Source organism: Coenobita brevimanus, chromosome 71, assembly GCF_032717465.1.
Source record: "Coenobita brevimanus isolate Jiangsu-jjx chromosome 71, ASM3271746v2, whole genome shotgun sequence".
NCBI classification, from domain to species: Eukaryota; Metazoa; Arthropoda; class Malacostraca; order Decapoda; family Coenobitidae; genus Coenobita; species Coenobita brevimanus.
In genome coordinates this window covers 31,658,797-31,674,271 of record NC_137024.1, presented here as the reverse complement: position 1 = coordinate 31,674,271, position 15,475 = coordinate 31,658,797, and the positions used below count along the sequence as shown (strand labels likewise).

Genomic DNA, 15,475 nt, shown 5'->3' with positions numbered 1-15,475 from the left:
TTGATCTTAAGTTCTCCGTCTCAACCAGTGTCTGTCCCTGATAATATAACGTCCTTTTAGGCATGACTAATAGTTTTTAATCTGTGTAGAAATGTCTAGGTTTTGGTTCATTATTAAATATTTCTAATAACCTTGGAAACCATTGTGCACATTATCTCCTTCGTAGTTATGTATATAGTGTTTGAAGTAAGTCGTGGTCTTATTCTTCAGTCATTTTTCATACTCTACAGTAGTTGCTATTTTGTGTAATTTGATGTTAATTGGGCTTCATTTGATTTTCTGGTACATTTGTTGAGTAGTTATTGGGTGAGCGCCATTCTAATTGCCTTGTTTTACAGTCTATGTAGATGCAGTAATTGTGTTTTGCTAATTTTGTGGAATAGTAGGGAGGATACTCGACAACAGGTATTGCTAAAGTTATTAGTCATGGTATTATTAAGTTTGTTGGAAAATATAATCTCTCAAAATGTTAAGCTTTGTTAGCACCAATTCTGTCCGAGGCACGGTATTTTAACATGATTTATTATTCCATTTCTGTTTATCTTTTGGCCCCGATGAGTACCTACCTGTGCATAATCAATGATCTCTCCATCAGTAATTATGTCCCCTGTTTTTCTTCACTAATGATATTATTATAACTTACTGACATTGGTTTTCAGTTTCCATTGTTTTTGTGTGCGTTAATTTGCTTTATCCTGAGAATTTTCTTTACCCTGTCTATTTTCTTTATCTTGCTAAGTAATTTCTTGGGTAATGTAATCAGAGTAGGTAACATTTTTGCAGCCAGGTCTTGCTTCAGGGAGGTCGCTCATACGTAATACGAAAGTGGGAGACAAAGAGCTACCCTGGGGAACAGCACATTTTTGTTTAAACTGTACTCTCATAAAGTTATCTGTTCTTATCGTAGCTACTCTTTCCCCCACAAAGTTATAAAGAATTTTCTCATAGAGGATAGGCAATCCTTCGTTAAGAATTTTATATTTTATTCCATTATGCCAGACATGGTCGAAGGCTTTGGCAACATCTCTTAATACAGTGCAACATTGTTCTTTGCTACGTAGCGTTTTTGTTGTTATCTCCTGTACCGATACTTTTGCTGTTACCATACTGGTCTTCATGAAACAGATTTTGACCTTAAAGAGCATTTCTTAAATGATTATTTACAATCTTCTCAAATATTTTCCATGGTGGTTCTTATATTCAGTGGGTTTGTCTAATGATGTGCCTTGATTGGAAATAAGCTCGATAAAGCTTCGTTTGAAATGGTTGGGAAAGTACCCCGCTAACAGTGCTGCATTGAATATATTACATAATATGTATATAAGTATATCAGGCAGGTTTGCTACAACTTTTATTGATATAATACTGTCCCCTGTTGCATTTTTCTTTTTAATTCTTTAATCGTCTTTTTATTGTCATAAAGATAATATTCTCTTCGGTGGATTCTTTTCTCTGAGTCGTGATAGATCTACTGTGGGATATGGTGATAGCCTATTAAGATTGTCACTTAAATAATTGTGTTTCATATATTCTGTACCTTCATCAGTTTCCTGGTTTTCTTCGTTTGATATATTGTATACTTTCGCCAATGTTTTCTTTAAATTTCGTCTCCCCCCTCACCTCTCTCTCTCTCTCTCTCTCTCTCTCTCTCTCTCTCTCTCTCTCTCTCTCTCTCTCTCTCTCTCTCTCTCTCTCTCTCTCTCTCTCTCTCTCTTCATAGACATTCCATCAGTTTCAGTTTTTCATATACTGGTGTAGTTCTTTTGGTGTGCGTTTGACACTGCTCAGGCTCTCCTAGAATTCTTTTGAGTCTTTATATTATCTTGTAATGTCCTCAATGGTCATTCCTCATCTTCTTTTATTTACCTTTCGGTATTCTCCTCCCAACCTTTGCCTTGATTGTTTGAATTTTCTGTATTTCTGGATACCCTAGCCAAATACTAGTTCGTCCCTCCACAGCTGCCTGGATTCTTGCATGTGCCATATTTCTAATGGCTCATACTGGATATTAACGATACTTGTAGACACGCGTCAACATCGCCTGAGTGTTGAGGTAAGCCGCGCCATTCTGGTTCACTCCAAGCACTCAAACCCCACGGTCAGACCCGTGCCACCTCATTTGGTGGATCTGCCGCACCCGTGGCTTTGCCAGCCCACTCTTACTCAGTGGGTCCTGTGCTCACTTCCACCCCTCGACACGACACTGACCACACACACACGTCACACCAACGATGGGCACAGCGGTCTTCAGGGAACCGATGTGGATACCATTGTCCAGTATATTTCACTGTGAATATATTTTCGTATATGGTGACATGTATGTATGTGTCTGGATACGTATTATTGATAAACGCAATATTTGTAGTACATTGTATTTTATTCAGTTTTGGACCAAAAAAAAAACTAAAATATACAAATGCTCTTTATAGTTTATTTTTTCGTTATTTTCTCTTTGCAGTTTAGAAAATACAACAAAAAATTAAAATAATAACTAACAGGAAGAACTCTTTAGCAAAGACATATAAACAGAAATATGATACGAAAGACGACAGTGTATTGTATTTGGACTGGTTTATAATATAGTGGCTGTATGTTCAGCAGGAAGGTAGTGTATTGTATTTGGACTTGGTTTACAATATAGTAGCGGTATGTTTAGCAGAAAGGTGGCTGCTTGATGTGAATTTCATGTAAAGTAGCCTATGAACTATGACAAAGTAACAAGACAATGGCAGAAAGTGTAGGTTTATTTGTTTTCCCATTACGTGAAGCATAGTATGTTGCTTAGATGGTGTGAAGGCTGCTACAAAGGACACACACACACATAAAAAGTGTAAAATGGCGCAATGAATTATGAATTCAACCCATGTACGAACGTCTGTGAAGTTAACGGATAGGAAAGTGAGGATGATGGAGTGGGTGTCGTTTGATTCGGAGAGGTTTGAGTTCGGTCAAAATTCGGTTCAAATCCGAGTATTGCACATTCAGTGAGAGTATTATGTTCGTGTTAAGAGCTAAAGCTTATCCCATTCATAAACATAAACTGAGATGTGAACTGAGTCTCATGTAAATATGAGTTTCGTGAGTGTTTGCCGCGGTGACTGGATGAGGAACTAGTAGTATGATTTGCCTTTGCCATCTCTGCCCTTGCCTCCGGGACCGCTGCCGCCACCCCCACCTCCGCCGCCGCCACCACCACCACTGCCGCCGCGAGGGCCTCTAGGGAATCGCGCCACGCCCTCGTAAGTGAGGGTAGGATGGTAACCCCAGAGGTCCACGAAATAATCCACGGTGAGTCTTCGGCCATCTGGAAGCTGCACGTAGTATCTGTTGGCGGGAAAACGGCGGGATTAAGTCAGCAGATTATTATAGTTATTTACGTCTCATGTGACCTATAATTTCTGAGATGTCAATACAAAGGCGTATTATAGATCAACGTTGTTGATGAATTACAGTTAAAGATGAATCATTCACTATTGAATCATAAGTTACAATAATTTCAATATTCGTTTACGGCGGAGTAATAAGTTACTGTTACACACACACACACACACACACACACACACACACACACACTCTCTCTCTCTCTCTCTCTCTCTCTCTCTCTCTCTCTCTCTCTCTCTCTCTCTCTCTCTCTCTCTCTCTCTATTGTTTCAAAAAATTTTTTTTCTCGTTTCAATCTTTTTTTTATTTTTTTTTTTTTTAACTGTCACAATTTTCCAGTATTTCTCATTCTCACTCTCACTCTTGGCATCACCAAAATCTCTGTATGTCTCTTCGGCAAGAGAGTATGTTTTGACCCCTGTTTGTTTGTTTGTTTGTTCCTTCGCTTGTCTGTTAGCAGGATTACTCAAAAACTAAAAGAGAGGTTTCAGCCAAATTTGGTGGGGAGATAGCACATGTCCCAGGGAACAATCAACAAGTTTTGGGGACCATTCTGGATCTTGCTACAGATTCTGGGTTTGAAAAACACCTTTTGCAAAACTCTAATCAGTGTTGAGAGAACCTAACCCATTCTGAATAGCGGTTTGGATATTACGTTGCCCTTATCGGAGAGATGCGCTCCAATGAGTGCCCGGTTAGTTTGTAATATAGTAGCTTTTCCTTATCTCTCATCATATCTAACCTTCCAGTGGTATCGTCATTGTTCCTCTCCTCCTGGTGGCCGTAGAAGGTGCCGTAGGAGGGGGCGTTGACGTCGTATTCGAAGTCGTACCGGGGAGGATGGAAGTGTCCTACCCCAGCACCGTCACCACCACCGCCACCACCACCGCCTCCATCACGGCCATAGCCAACTGCCGCCGCCATCACCACCGCCGTACTCAGCAACACCGCCAAAACCTTTGCAGGAGATTACGATCAATTGTGTGAGCTTCAGCGCAGCCTAGACCAGCGGGTCCTAGCATTTGTCATGTCAGCCTCATAAAACTTGAATTTTTTGTTAAAACTGACATCTAACGACAGCACAACGATTGTAACACTATGGCTGATAACACTATGGGTTTAAGGTTTGACAAAGGGAGTATCAGCCACTTAGCCTCGTTCCCTCTGGAGAGGTTCTGTGACTTCTACGTCGCTTCCACAAAAGGAAAGATTCAGGGATTTCCACCTGGCATCCTCTCCGCCAGTAACTCTGACTGGTCACTACCTGATCCCACATAAACAGTATTGCAAGGACTGAATAAGCAAGATATGTCGCCCATTGGTTTAGTGGGTAATGATCGTGCTCCAGCCGTATTGAGCCTGTGCAGGTTTATATCCAAGAGGTGGTTGGGGTTTATTGCTCACGTAATGCTACTCAGGGATGAGTGAAGCTGGTCACCCTTATGTTAAATGTCAGGACCAACTTGCCTAGCCCCGGGCTCCTACCTTTCTCATGGGGCAACACAGGATTAGATGATTATGATGATGATGATGATGATTTTACCAAATACGCACATACATTATTATCGAAACGATACTGCCTTGATTTCTTAAAAATAAAATTAACACATTTCTGCCATGCTTACAGTGCTTCTGTAAGATTTTTTCTCTGAGGAAGTTTTTTGATCAACAGTGGTTTATCTTACGTTATCTGCCATTTGCACCTTTGATTAATTCTTTCTTCCTGCTCTAAGCCGATACAAGAGTGCTTTGAAGCTGTTACCGGGAGGCCTACTATGAGTATTGCACCTGGTTTTGTCGGAATTGAGTTTGGCAGTTTCCGTAATAAAGTGGCCAACGATAACAATAATTTATTATTATTTATTTATTTATTTATTTTTTCCTGTAAAATGCACTTTCAAACAGACTTTGAACAATAAAAATATAGCTCAGGAGCGCTGTTCTAGATGACACCAGCCTCATGAGAACCTATGGAAATACTTCGTATGGTGAAAACATTACCCCGTATCATACCCAAAGAAAACAAAACGTGACATGATGCTTAATGTATTACTGAAAAAAATAATCTGGAGGAAACCTGTAGACAACTGGAGTTCGTGTGTTCATTTTCACAGGAACCATAACGATGTTGCATAGATATAATTCCTCCCAGGTTGTAACTGACTGAATAGAAAAGTGTTATGAACGGTTCACTCGTGGTTGATGTGAGGAAACTGTATGTTCTAGACTGAACAGAATGCCGGTTCTGGGTTATATCCTTGTAGGCGTGCGAGGCTCCGAATAATCTCTGACAGATTTATATTGTCAATCTGAATATCAGTGTGTTTTTGTTCGCTATTTATCCATGTTTAATTTAGACGTTGTTTCGCAAATAAATATACTAGAAATTATAATCGATCGATCTACAGAAACAATGTGGCAAAGGAGGAAGTGTTAGTAAGGCATATAAGTGCATGATAATAGTGTGCCAAGTGTTGGTACCTTCATGACTGCCGCACTTCCCTTGCCTGCTGAGCTGAGACTGCTGCCTGTAACACCCCACCGCGGCCTTATATACTACACTGCCACGCCACCGCCATGTCCTTGGCTTATATATGTATGTGTATCAGAGCGTATGTGGCAAACTGCAGGACGTGATCTTCTCGAAGGGAGAGTAATAGCCAGAATGAAACCGTCCTCATGATGGCCAAGTATGAAAAAGGATGGTGTGTCTCTAGTGAGAGCAATACATGTGAAAGTGGAAGTGTTGTGCTGGTTGTGTCTGAGTGTCATAGTTTTATGTCATCTGTATGGGGTAAGGCGTCAATCAGCGGGACCTGCTCGTGGATGGTTTATATTGGTTTGTGTACATCATTACGTACAATACTTGTGAGTCTCAGTGTCACTGAATCGGGTTGTGTTGTCCTGTTTTCTGACGCTACCCCGCTGGACTTGTTGACAGCAGGCATACATTTAAAATAAGAATAATAACAATGAATGCCGTGTTATTAGAGGACATTGTATCTGGAAGCACTTTATATATAACGTCTGTAACGACTGGATTCCAAGCGACAATTATGGCACAGCTGATCGGGATGTGAACGCGATTCGTACAGAGTCGTTGTGGTTCCTTGCTCTTATACACCATGATGCATACAGTGTGTACTTTAGAGGCTTGGTAATCCTCTGGTGATGGTTCTATGGATGATTATTAAACAATAAATGATCGAAACACAAATGTCCAGATCTCAATATTCATATATTGGTTAAGTGATCCACCTTCACGCATTTATGGCTATGGACTGTCTTTCCTCAATTTCTTTTCACTCATTTGTATTCACACAAACACTCGCACATTCTTTCAAGAGATTTGTTGATCTTAAGTTCTCCGTCTCAACCAGTGTCTGTCCCTGATAATATAACGTCCTTTTAGGCATGACTAATAGTTTTTAATCTGTGTAGAAATGTCTAGGTTTTGGTTCATTATTAAATATTTCTAATAACCTTGGAAACCATTGTGCACATTATCTCCTTCGTAGTTATGTATATAGTGTTTGAAGTAAGTCGTGGTCTTATTCTTCAGTCATTTTTCATACTCTACAGTAGTTGCTATTGTGTGTAATTTGATGTTAATTGGGCTTCATTTGATTTTCTGGTACATTTGTTGAGTAGTTATTGGGTGAGCGCCATTCTAATTGCCTTGTTTTACAGTCTATGTAGATGCAGTAATTGTGTTTTGCTAATTTTGTGGAATAGTAGGGAGGATACTCGACAACAGGTATTGCTAAAGTTATTAGTCATGGTATTATTAAGTTTGTTGGAAAATATAATCTCTCAAAATGTTAAGCTTTGTTAGCACCAATTCTGTCCGAGGCACGGTATTTTAACATGATTTATTATTCCATTTCTGTTTATCTTTTGGCCCCGATGAGTACCTACCTGTGCATAATCAATGATCTCTCCATCAGTAATTATGTCCCCTGTTTTTCTTCACTAATGATATTATTATAACTTATTGACATTGGTTTTCAGTTTCCATTGTTTTTGTGTGCGTTAATTTGCTTTATCCTGATAATTTTCTTTACCCTGTCTATTTTCTTTATCTTGCTAAGTAATTTCTTGGGTAATGTAATCAGAGTAGGTAACATTTTTGCAGCCAGGTCTTGCTTCAGGCAGGTCGCTCATACATAATACCAAAGTGGGAGACAGAGAGCTACCCTGGGGAACAGCACATTTTTGTTTAAACTGTACTCCCATAAAGTTATCTGTTCTTATCGTAGCTACTCTTTCCCCCACAAAGTTATAAAGAATTTTCTCATAGAGGATAGGCAATCCTTCGTTAAGAATTTTATATTTTATTCCATTATGCCAGACATGGTCGAAGGCTTTGGCAACATCTCTTAATACAGTGCAACATTGTTCTTTGCTACGTAGCGTTTTTGTTGTTATCTCCTGTACCGATACTTTTGCTGTTACCATACTGGTCTTCATGAAACAGATTTTGACCTTAAAGAGCATTTCTTAAATGATTATTTACAATCTTCTCAAATATTTTCCATGGTGTTTCTTATATTCAGTGGGTTTGTCTAATGATGTGCCTTGATTGGAAATAAGCTCGATAAAGCTTCGTTTGAAATGGTTGGGAAAGTACCCCGCTAACAGTGGTGCATTGAATATATTACATAATATGTATATAAGTATATCAGGCAGGTTTGCTACAACTTTTATTGATATAATACTGTCCCCTGTTGCATTTTTCTTTTTAATTCTTTAATCGTCTTTTTATTGTCATAAAGATAATATTCTCTTCGGTGGATTCTTTTCTCTGAGTCGTGATAGATCTACTGTGGGATATGGTGATAGCCTATTAAGATTGTCACTTAAATAATTGTGTTTCATATATTATGTACCTTCATCAGTTTCCTGTTTTTTTTCGTTTGATATATTGTATACTTTCGCCAATGTTTTCTTTAAATTTCGTCTCCCCCCTCACCTCTCTCTCTCTCTTTCTCTTTCTCTCTCTCTCTCTCTCTCTCTCTCTCTCTCTCTCTCTCTCTCTCTCTCTCTTCATAGACATTCCATCAGTTTCAGTTTTTCATATACTGGTGTAGTTCTTTTGGTGTGCGTTTGACACTGCTCAGGCTCTCCTAGAATTCTTTTGAGTCTTTATATTATCTTGTAATGTCCTCAATGGTCATTCCTCATCTTCTTTTATTTACCTTTCGGTATTCTCCTCCCAACCTTTGCCTTGATTGTTTGAATTTTCTGTATTTCTGGATACCCTAGCCAAATACTAGTTCGTCCCTCCACAGCTGCCTGGATTCTTGCATGTGCCATATTTCTAATGGCTCATACTGGATATTAACGATACTTGTAGACACGCGTCAACATCGCCTGAGTGTTGAGGTAAGCCGCGCCATTCTGGTTCACTCCAAGCACTCAAACCCCACGGTCAGACCCGTGCCACCTCATTTGGTGGATCTGCCGCACCCGTGGCTTTGCCAGCCCACTCTTACTCAGTGGGTCCTGTGCTCACTTCCACCCCTCGACACGACACTGACCACACACACACGTCACACCAACGATGGGCACAGCGGTCTTCAGGGAACCGATGTGGATACCATTGTCCAGTATATTTCACTGTGAATATATTTTCGTATATGGTGACATGTATGTATGTGTCTGGATACGTATTATTGATAAACGCAATATTTGTAGTACATTGTATTTTATTCAGTTTTGGACCAAAAAAAAAACTAAAATATACAAATGCTCTTTATAGTTTATTTTTTCGTTATTTTCTCTTTGCAGTTTAGAAAATACAACAAAAAATTAAAATAATAACTAACAGGAAGAACTCTTTAGCAAAGACATATAAACAGAAATATGATACGAAAGACGACAGTGTATTGTATTTGGACTGGTTTATAATATAGTGGCTGTATGTTCAGCAGGAAGGTAGTGTATTGTATTTGGACTTGGTTTACAATATAGTAGCGGTATGTTTAGCAGAAAGGTGGCTGCTTGATGTGAATTTCATGTAAAGTAGCCTATGAACTATGACAAAGTAACAAGACAATGGCAGAAAGTGTAGGTTTATTTGTTTTCCCATTACGTGAAGCATAGTATGTTGCTTAGATGGTGTGAAGGCTGCTACAAAGGACACACACACACATAAAAAGTGTAAAATGGCGCAATGAATTATGAATTCAACCCATGTACGAACGTCTGTGAAGTTAACGGATAGGAAAGTGAGGATGATGGAGTGGGTGTCGTTTGATTCGGAGAGGTTTGAGTTCGGTCAAAATTCGGTTCAAATCCGAGTATTGCACATTCAGTGAGAGTATTATGTTCGTGTTAAGAGCTAAAGCTTATCCCATTCATAAACATAAACTGAGATGTGAACTGAGTCTCATGTAAATATGAGTTTCGTGAGTGTTTGCCGCGGTGACTGGATGAGGAACTAGTAGTATGATTTGCCTTTGCCATCTCTGCCCTTGCCTCCGGGACCGCTGCCGCCACCCCCACCTCCGCCGCCGCCACCACCACCACTGCCGCCGCGAGGGCCTCTAGGGAATCGCGCCACGCCCTCGTAAGTGAGGGTAGGATGGTAACCCCAGAGGTCCACGAAATAATCCACGGTGAGTCTTCGGCCATCTGGAAGCTGCACGTAGTATCTGTTGGCGGGAAAACGGCGGGATTAAGTCAGCAGATTATTATAGTTATTTACGTCTCATGTGACCTATAATTTCTGAGATGTCAATACAAAGGCGTATTATAGATCAACGTTGTTGATGAATTACAGTTAAAGATGAATCATTCACTATTGAATCATAAGTTACAATAATTTCAATATTCGTTTACGGCGGAGTAATAAGTTACTGTTACACACACACACACACACACACACACACACACACACAAACACTCTCTCTCTCTCTCTCTCTCTCTCTCTCTCTCTCTCTCTCTCACTCACTCTCTCTCTCTCTCTCTCTCTCTCTATTGTTTCAGAGATTTTTTTTTTTCTCTCGTTTCAGTCTTTTTTTTTTTTTTTTTTTTTAACTGTCACAATTTTCCAGTACATCTCATTCTCACTCTCACTCTTGGCATCACCAAAATCTCTGTATGTCTCTTCGGCAAGAGAGTATGTTTTGACCCCTGTTTGTTTGTTTGTTTGTTCCTTCGCTTGTCTGTTAGCAGGATTACTCAAAAACTAAAAGAGAGGTTTCAGCCAAATTTGGTGGGGAGATAGCACATGTCCCAGGGAACAATCAACAAATTTTGGGGACCATTCTGGATCTTGCTACAGATTCTGGGTTTGAAAAACACCTTTTGCAAAACTCTAATCAGTGTTGAGAGAACCTAACCCATTCTGAATAGCGGTTTGGATATTACGTTGCCCTTATCGGAGAGATGCGCTCCAATGAGTGCCCGGTTAGTTTGTAATATAGTAGCTTTTCCTTATCTCTCATCATATCTAACCTTCCAGTGGTATCGTCATTGTTCCTCTCCTCCTGGTGGCCGTAGAAGGTGCCGTAGGAGGGGGCGTTGACGTCGTATTCGAAGTCGTACCGGGGAGGATGGAAGTGTCCTACCCCAGCACCGTCACCACCACCGCCACCACCACCGCCTCCATCACGGCCATAGCCAACTGCCGCCGCCATCACCACCGCCGTACTCAGCAACACCGCCAAAACCTTTGCAGGAGATTACGATCAATTGTGTGAGCTTCAGCGCAGCCTAGACCAGCGGGTCCTAGCATTTGTCATGTCAGCCTCATAAAACTTGAATTTTTTGTTAAAACTGACATCTAACGACAGCACAACGATTGTAACACTATGGCTGATAACACTATGGGTTTAAGGTTTGACAAAGGGAGTATCAGCCACTTAGCCTCGTTCCCTCTGGAGAGGTTCTGTGACTTCTACGTCGCTTCCACAAAAGGAAAGATTCAGGGATTTCCACCTGGCATCCTCTCCGCCAGTAACTCTGACTGGTCACTACCTGATCCCACATAAACAGTATTGCAAGGACTGAATAAGCAAGATATGTCGCCCATTGGTTTAGTGGGCAATGATCGTGCTCCAGCCGTATTGAGCCTGTGCAGGTTTATATCCAAGAGATGGTTGGGGTTTATTGCTCACGTAATGCTACTCAGGGATGAGTGAAGCTGGTCACCCTTATGTTAAATGTCAGGACCAACTTGCCTAGCCCCGGGCTCCTACCTTTCTCATGGGGCAACACAGGATTAGATGATTATGATGATGATGATGATGATTTTACCAAATACGCACATACATTATTATCGAAACGATACTGCCTTGATTTCTTAAAAATAAAATTAACACATTTCTGCCATGCTTACAGTGCTTCTGTAAGATTTTTTCTCTGAGGAAGTTTTTTGATCAACAGTGGTTTATCTTACGTTATCTGCCATTTGCACCTTTGATTAATTCTTTCTTCCTGCTCTAAGCCGATACAAGAGTGCTTTGAAGCTGTTACCGGGAGGCCTACTATGAGTATTGCACCTGGTTTTGTCGGAATTGAGTTTGGCAGTTTCCGTAATAAAGTGGCCAACGATAACAATAATTTATTATTATTTATTTATTTATTTATTTTTTCCTGTAAAATGCACTTTCAAACAGACTTTGAACAATAAAAATATAGCTCAGGAGCGCTGTTCTAGATGACACCAGCCTCATGAGAACCTATGGAAATACTTCGTATGGTGAAAACATTACCCCGTATCATACCCAAAGAAAACAAAACGTGACATGATGCTTAATGTATTACTGAAAAAAAATAATCTGGAGGAAACCTGTAGACAACTGGAGTTCGTGTGTTCATTTTCACAGGAACCATAACGATGTTGCATAGATATAATTCCTCCCAGGTTGTAACTGACTGAATAGAAAAGTGTTATGAACGGTTCACTCGTGGTTGATGTGAGGAAACTGTATGTTCTAGACTGAACAGAATGCCGGTTCTGGGTTATATCCTTGTAGGCGTGCGAGGCTCCGAATAATCTCTGACAGATTTATATTGTCAATCTGAATATCAGTGTGTTTTTGTTCGCTATTTATCCATGTTTAATTTAGACGTTGTTTCGCAAATAAATATACTAGAAATTATAATCGATCGATCTACAGAAACAATGTGGCAAAGGAGGAAGTGTTAGTAAGGCATATAAGTGCATGATAATAGTGTGCCAAGTGTTGGTACCTTCATGACTGCCGCACTTCCCTTGCCTGCTGAGCTGAGACTGCTGCCTGTAACACCCCACCGCGGCCTTATATACTACACTGCCACGCCACCGCCATGTCCTTGGCTTATATATGTATGTGTATCAGAGCGTATGTGGCAAACTGCAGGACGTGATCTTCTCGAAGGGAGAGTAATAGCCAGAATGAAACCGTCCTCATGATGGCCAAGTATGAAAAAGGATGGTGTGTCTCTAGTGAGAGCAATACATGTGAAAGTGGAAGTGTTGTGCTGGTTGTGTCTGAGTGTCATAGTTTTATGTCATCTGTATGGGGTAAGGCGTCAATCAGCGGGACCTGCTCGTGGATGGTTTATATTGGTTTGTGTACATCATTACGTACAATACTTGTGAGTCTCAGTGTCACTGAATCGGGTTGTGTTGTCCTGTTTTCTGACGCTACCCCGCTGGACTTGTTGACAGCAGGCATACATTTAAAATAAGAATAATAACAATGAATGCCGTGTTATTAGAGGACATTGTATCTGGAAGCACTTTATATATAACGTCTGTAACGACTGGATTCCAAGCGACAATTATGGCACAGCTGATCGGGATGTGAACGCGATTCGTACAGAGTCGTTGTGGTTCCTTGCTCTTATACACCATGATGCATACAGTGTGTACTTTAGAGGCTTGGTAATCCTCTGGTGATGGTTCTATGGATGATTATTAAACAATAAATGATCGAAACACAAATGTCCAGATCTCAATATTCATATATTGGTTAAGTGATCCACCTTCACGCATTTATGGCTATGGACTGTCTTTCCTCAATTTCTTTTCACTCATTTGTATTCACACAAACACTCGCACATTCTTTCAAGAGATTTGTTGATCTTAAGTTCTCCGTCTCAACCAGTGTCTGTCCCTGATAATATAACGTCCTTTTAGGCATGACTAATAGTTTTTAATCTGTGTAGAAATGTCTAGGTTTTGGTTCATTATTAAATATTTCTAATAACCTTGGAAACCATTGTGCACATTATCTCCTTCGTAGTTATGTATATAGTGTTTGAAGTAAGTCGTGGTCTTATTCTTCAGTCATTTTTCATACTCTACAGTAGTTGCTATTGTGTGTAATTTGATGTTAATTGGGCTTCATTTGATTTTCTGGTACATTTGTTGAGTAGTTATTGGGTGAGCGCCATTCTAATTGCCTTGTTTTACAGTCTATGTAGATGCAGTAATTGTGTTTTGCTAATTTTGTGGAATAGTAGGGAGGATACTCGACAACAGGTATTGCTAAAGTTATTAGTCATGGTATTATTAAGTTTGTTGGAAAATATAATCTCTCAAAATGTTAAGCTTTGTTAGCACCAATTCTGTCCGAGGCACGGTATTTTAACATGATTTATTATTCCATTTCTGTTTATCTTTTGGCCCCGATGAGTACCTACCTGTGCATAATCAATGATCTCTCCATCAGTAATTATGTCCCCTGTTTTTCTTCACTAATGATATTATTATAACTTATTGACATTGGTTTTCAGTTTCCATTGTTTTTGTGTGCGTTAATTTGCTTTATCCTGATAATTTTCTTTACCCTGTCTATTTTCTTTATCTTGCTAAGTAATTTCTTGGGTAATGTAATCAGAGTAGGTAACATTTTTGCAGCCAGGTCTTGCTTCAGGCAGGTCGCTCATACATAATACCAAAGTGGGAGACAGAGAGCTACCCTGGGGAACAGCACATTTTTGTTTAAACTGTACTCCCATAAAGTTATCTGTTCTTATCGTAGCTACTCTTTCCCCCACAAAGTTATAAAGAATTTTCTCATAGAGGATAGGCAATCCTTCGTTAAGAATTTTATATTTTATTCCATTATGCCAGACATGGTCGAAGGCTTTGGCAACATCTCTTAATACAGTGCAACATTGTTCTTTGCTACGTAGCGTTTTTGTTGTTATCTCCTGTACCGATACTTTTGCTGTTACCATACTGGTCTTCATGAAACAGATTTTGACCTTAAAGAGCATTTCTTAAATGATTATTTACAATCTTCTCAAATATTTTCCATGGTGTTTCTTATATTCAGTGGGTTTGTCTAATGATGTGCCTTGATTGGAAATAAGCTCGATAAAGCTTCGTTTGAAATGGTTGGGAAAGTACCCCGCTAACAGTGGTGCATTGAATATATTACATAATATGTATATAAGTATATCAGGCAGGTTTGCTACAACTTTTATTGATATAATACTGTCCCCTGTTGCATTTTTCTTTTTAATTCTTTAATCGTCTTTTTATTGTCATAAAGATAATATTCTCTTCGGTGGATTCTTTTCTCTGAGTCGTGATAGATCTACTGTGGGATATGGTGATAGCCTATTAAGATTGTCACTTAAATAATTGTGTTTCATATATTCTGTACCTTCATCAGTTTCCTGCTTTTCTTCGTTTGATATATTGTATACTTTCGCCAATGTTTTCTTTAAATTTCGTCTCCCCCCTCACTCTCTCTCTCTCTCTCTCTCTCTCTCTCTCTTCATAGACATTCCATCAGTTTCAGTTTTTCATATACTGGTGTAGTTCTTTTGGTGTGCGTTTGACACTGCTCAGGCTCTCCTAGAATTCTTTTGAGTCTTTATATTATCTTGTAATGTCCTCAATGGTCATTCCTCATCTTCTTTTATTTACCTTTCGGTATTCTCCTCCCAACCTTTGCCTTGATTGTTTGAATTTTCTGTATTTCTGGATACCCTAGCCAAATACTAGTTCGTCCCTCCACAGCTGCCTGGATTCTTGCATGTGCCATATTTCTAATGGCTCATACTGGATATTAACGATACTTGTAGACACGCGTCAACATCGCCTGAGTGTTGAGGTAAGCCGCGCCATTCTGGTTCACTCCAAGCA

At 39.7% G+C, this 15,475-nt stretch overlaps 2 protein-coding genes across 2 annotated transcripts; both read right to left on the bottom strand.

Annotated features, from left to right (window-relative positions):
- Positions 1-3,110: 3,110 nt before the first annotated feature.
- LOC145406735 (uncharacterized) lies at positions 3,111-4,305 on the bottom strand. The gene is made up of 2 exons (XM_080277833.1): positions 4,124-4,305; positions 3,111-3,324 (listed from the first exon to the last, which is right to left on the bottom strand). Exons 1-2 carry the CDS (start codon positions 4,303-4,305, stop codon positions 3,111-3,113), a joined length of 396 nt encoding a protein of 131 aa, XP_080133959.1.
- A 5,518-nt stretch (positions 4,306-9,823) lies between these two features.
- Positions 9,824-11,024, bottom strand: LOC145406734 (uncharacterized). Its single transcript, XM_080277831.1, has 2 exons — positions 10,843-11,024; positions 9,824-10,037 (listed from the first exon to the last, which is right to left on the bottom strand). The coding sequence occupies exons 1-2, from the start codon at positions 11,022-11,024 to the stop codon at positions 9,824-9,826; spliced, it is 396 nt and encodes a 131-aa protein (XP_080133957.1).
- Positions 11,025-15,475: the final 4,451 nt, after the last annotated feature.